The sequence below is a fragment of the Mandrillus leucophaeus genome, unplaced genomic scaffold, assembly GCF_000951045.1.
Source record: "Mandrillus leucophaeus isolate KB7577 unplaced genomic scaffold, Mleu.le_1.0 Scaffold11, whole genome shotgun sequence".
Taxonomy (NCBI): Eukaryota; Metazoa; Chordata; class Mammalia; order Primates; family Cercopithecidae; genus Mandrillus; species Mandrillus leucophaeus.
The window spans coordinates 1,152,648-1,157,115 of NW_012099209.1; the positions used below are offsets into that span (position 1 = coordinate 1,152,648).

General features: G+C 57.2%; 2 protein-coding genes across 3 annotated transcripts in view; one reads left to right on the forward strand and one right to left on the reverse strand.

Annotated features, from left to right (window-relative positions):
* The window catches only part of ABHD8 (abhydrolase domain containing 8), a 24,268-nt gene extending 22,041 nt beyond the window's left edge, over positions 1–2,227 (reverse strand). Inside the window, exons 1-2 of the mRNA XM_011991105.1 lie at positions 1,996–2,227; positions 1–371 (exon numbers count right to left, since the gene is read on the reverse strand). Coding sequence (XP_011846495.1) covers positions 1–363 — 363 coding nt within the window. The 5' untranslated portion in view covers positions 364–371; positions 1,996–2,227. The remainder of the gene's footprint in view (positions 372–1,995) is intronic.
* The window catches only part of MRPL34 (mitochondrial ribosomal protein L34), a 31,139-nt gene that overhangs the window by 22,034 nt on the left and 4,637 nt on the right, over positions 1–4,468 (forward strand). Inside the window, exon 1 of one of the 2 annotated variants that reach the window (XM_011989966.1) lies at positions 1,556–1,687. The exons of the other annotated variant lie outside the window; for it this stretch is intronic. Within the exon in view, the coding sequence (XP_011845356.1) occupies positions 1,638–1,687 (50 nt within the window). The 5' untranslated portion in view covers positions 1,556–1,637. Of the gene's footprint in view, positions 1–1,555; positions 1,688–4,468 lie in introns of those variants that run through there. 2 annotated transcript variants of the gene reach the window in all.

The window sequence follows — 4,468 nt, forward strand, 5'->3', positions numbered from 1 at the left end:
CAGCTCCACCTCCAGGGCGGCCGGCGGCTCCCCAGAGCCATTCTGCCCGTGCAGGAGGTCGGCTCGAGGGGCTCGGCCCAGGTTTTCCACCAGCAACCGCCCATTGCGGTACACGGTGATCCGGCGCTGACAGCGGACCAAGCCAGAAAGGTCCCCCTGGGCTGCATCCGAGGATGCGGATAATGGCGGAGGTGCGGCAGCGGCCGGGGCGGGTCCTGCATGCTTCACTCGCAGCACGCGGCCGGGCTTGACCTCTACAAAGGTGTAGCCATCGCTGGACTCGACGCTCTCCAATGGCCCCACGGCGTTGGGGGGCGTGCCCAACAGGCAACAGAAGATACCGTCGGTCACCCCGGTCAGCATGGTGTGTCCTGTGAGTGGGGACAGCAGCCAGTTCAGGTGCTGTCTCAATGAGAACCCTCTACCCTGCAGCATGCACTCCCTGAGCCTTAGCAGAACCCTTGTAGACTCCAGTTTGGGGAGCGCCAGAGCAAGTGAGCCATGGCACTGAGGGGTGTGTGTGTGTGTGTGTGTGTGTGTGTGTGTGTGTCTGTGTGTGTGTTTCAGACAGTCTCACTTTGTCATCCAGGCTGGAGTGCAGTGGCAGTATCTCGGCTTACTGCAACCTCCCCCGCCTGGGTTCAAGCGATTCTCCTGCCTCAGCTTCCTCAGTAGCTGGGATTACAGGCAGGTGCCACCATGTCTAGCTAATTTTTGTATTTTCTGTAGAGATGGGGTTTCACCATGTTGGCCAGGCTGGTCTTGAACTCCTGACCTCAAATGTTCCGCCTGCCTCGGCCTCCCAAAGTGCTGGGATTACAGGTGTGAGCCATCCTGCCCTGAGATGTTTTGTCTGGGCAGTGCCTTTGTGGTAGTCAGACACCCTCCTGGGCCACCTAGTCTATCCTCAGAGAGAAAGAGGTGGCTATGGCTTACCCCATAGGGTGTCCACAGGGAAGGTGGTGGGGTCTGGTGGGGGATGTTCCTGGAGAAGGGGACATTCTGGCAAACATGGACCAGCCTGAAGACACCCCCTCCCCACAAGCTGGAGTTTATACCATTTATGGCCTCCTAAGTCATTCATTCAGGTATACACTAACTCATTCATTCAGGTATACACTAACTTACTCATTCAGGTATGCACTCACTCACTAACTCATCCAGGTATACACTCACTAACTCACCTATCCCCATGGCCTCCTGAGGCATCTAAAATGTGCAAATCTTTGGTGAGCCCCCAGTGAGACTCCTGGCTCTGAATCTGACTCCTGAAAGATGAGGCCCTGGGAGAGGGGGTTGGGAATTGAGCCACAGAAAGCCTTGCTTAGTTCCTCTAGACCGGGGTGAGCCGGGGTCTGTTTCATAGAGGGCCAAGCTGAGACCCAGATACTCTGAGAGGAAGCTAGACTCTGAACTTCCTCCTTGGCACTCTGGATTCTGGGGATCTGCTACACAAGTCCTCGGAGGTGGAGAAGAGGATGGGAAAGGCAAGGCCCTGGCTGGGGGCCTCCAAGCCTCCATCCCACTCCTTGGGCCACCCCCGCCCCCGTGTCCATGGCAACCACAGGCGGTTACATAACCTAAGGGGGGATACCCGAGCAGTGCACCCCCATTGTCTAGGTGTCTAGGGCCTGGAGATGGGGCCAACTGCCTGCCTGCCCCCCACCCCAGGTTGGGCGCCGCTAAGGTAAAGCACGCCCGAGACTGAGCCCGCAGTGGCCCCAGACATACTGGAGGAGAAGCAGACTGTGCCCCGCACCTCGAGTGGGGCCCTAATCCCGGATTGCAGAGGGCAACGCACAGGCGCCACCCCAGTCCCGCTTCCCCGCCCCTGGCCCCCGCCTTCCAGGTGTTCGTCATTCCTGCAGCGGGGTCGAGCCCACTGGGGCTCCGTGGCTTCCTAGGAGCCCAAACGCGGGGTTGGTGGACACCACTCCTCCGAAGTGGAGGCCCCGGGGCTTCGATCTCTCCTTTTGGGGCCCGCTCCCCGCTCACCTCATCGAGGGCCGCGGGGCCCGGGTAGGGGCGGAGGGGTCCCAGGCGGAGAAGCCAGCATCCGCCTGCTGGCGCCGTTTACATGGTGGCTTGGGGTCAGGCCGGGTGCGTCTACGCGGGCGGGCACCGGCCCCCGGCGGTCAGCACAGGGGCATCCCGCGGCCGCGGAAAGAGCCGGCCCTTTAAGTTCCTCCCCCGAGTAGGCGGAGCCATGTGCCGACGGGCGGGCACTTCGGCCTATCGCAGCTGCGGATTGACCTGGCCTAGTTACAAGCCCAATCAGAAGCGGCAGTTCCGGAGTGGAGGCGGGCTCTGGGAGCAACAACCCCGCCCCTTTGGTGGTGCACCGAGGTTGCGGGAGGATGGGGCCTGGCTCAAGGCGGAGAAGGGGGTTGCAGTCTAAGGTCTGAGGGACGCCTGGGAGTGCGCGGCCGGGGCCCTCTCTCTGCAAATGGGTCTCCCAAGCCCCTGCCTCCCAGCCCCTGCCTCCGAATTGTCCTGTTCCTCTCCAAACGAGGCTCCCACACTCTTCTCTCCGTATCGACCTTTCCATTCTAGAAGCAGAGACTCCAAGATCTTTTTCCAGTCTCCAGTGGGGAAACTGAGGCTCATAAAGGGCACAAGAACATAAATCAAGCAAGGGGCAAAGCTGGGACTTGAACCCAAGGCTGTGTAATTCCAAGCCCTGGGAACCATTATTTGCTAACCTCCCTCACCCCATCCCCATCCCCTGCCCCCCCTTTTTTTTTTGGTAGGGACGAGGTCTCGCTGTGTTGCCCAGACTAGTCTCGAACTCCGGGCATTAAGCAATCCTCTCGCCTACGGCTTCACCAAAGGGCTGAGATTACAGGCGTGAGCCATCCTGACGGGCTTCTCTAAAGCTTTCAAGGAAAGTCTTAGAGCTGTGGGTAATTAGAGAGTTTGAATTTCATAATCAGCCGATTTAACCTATGGCTGCCATGGTTCTGAGGAGGGCTGATAGCAAGAGGCAGGCATCCCAGCTCTGTGGTGCCGGCGGGGCCACGGTAGGCCCTCAGGAGAGCTCAGGTCTCAAATCCAGCCTCTGCCCTTTGCTGAGGTGTGACCTTGGGCAAGTTACTTCACGTTCCTGAGCCTCTGTTTATTTCTTTATGAAATTAATCCTCTCATAAGTTTACTATGCAGGTAAAGCACTCATCAGTGTCATGCATATAACAAGTGCTCCATATATTATGGGCGTTATTGTAGTGGTGATGTTTTGCTAAATGATGCTACAGGTAGGATGGACTTCGGGGGACGAGGGGTTAAATGCTCCTTGCTGCTTGGCCACTCCCATCCCCTGGAATTTGCTGCCAGAGCTGGATTCCGTCCAGACACCTACTCTTGCCCACTAAGGGCACTTCTGGGAGACTATACAGTTTATTCATTTAGCAAGCACCTCTCTGTATCAACCCCAAGCTGGCACTTGTAGGGATACAGCCCCAGGCCCCTGGCCCTTGAGGAGCCCCTGAACTTGGGAGAGAGTCAAGGGAAGGCAGCTGGGCCAGAAGAATGGACAGCGGTTGAGAGAAGAGGACTCCAATTTTTTTTTTTTTTTTTTTTTTTTTTGGAGAAAGGATCTCACTCCGTTGCCCAGGCTGGAGTGCATTGGCGCTGTCATTGCTCACTACAGCCTGGAACTCCTGGGTTCAGGGAATCCTCCCACCTCACCTTCCTAGTACTTGAGGCTATATGTGGTTGCTACCATGTCCCCAGGCTGGTCTCAAACTCCTGGCCCCAAGGGATCCTCCCTCCTCAGCCTCCCAAAATGCTGGAATGACAGGCATAAGCCACACCTTACTCAGCCCTTGGAGGAGAGGAGAGGATTTTTAAAGGGCGGATAGGGGAACACCAGGCAGAGAGGAGGGCGTGGCTGAAATGTAAGATGGTGTGTGTACAGGGTTTTGCATGCCTGATGGAAGGGCTGAGCAGGTTTTACTTGGGGAAATGGAGAGCCAAGGATAGTGTGTGAGTAGGGGAGGGGTTCAGATCTGAGTATCAGAAAATTTTTCTTCCTTTTTTCTTTTTCTTTTTTTTTTTTCGGTTCTAACAACAGAGGAAAATTCTTCTAGGGTCCGAAATGGAGGCAAGATTGTCAAAGACAAGCTTGCAATCCATGAGTTTTACAGATCGAGAAAGCCCAGAGAGGCGCAGGGACCATCCCAAGGACACCCAGCGAGCTTGAACTCAGGCCTCCTCGGCTTCCTGCCAAGAGGCGGAGACTTGGCTGCAGCCAGGACAAGCTGGCAGCCAGCTGTGTGCCATCTGCCCAGCTGGAGGTGGTAAGACCAACCAGCCGCTTCTTGCGGCTGCCACCAGCTGCGCCCAGCCACCGCGGGGCACCCTCTGCCGGTCAACAGGAGAGACAACTGCAGCACAGCTCCCAGCTGACCGCGGGAGATAATGCCTTGTGCGCATGCGCGTGCTGAAAAGGCGCCGTTCGCCGGCTACCTTT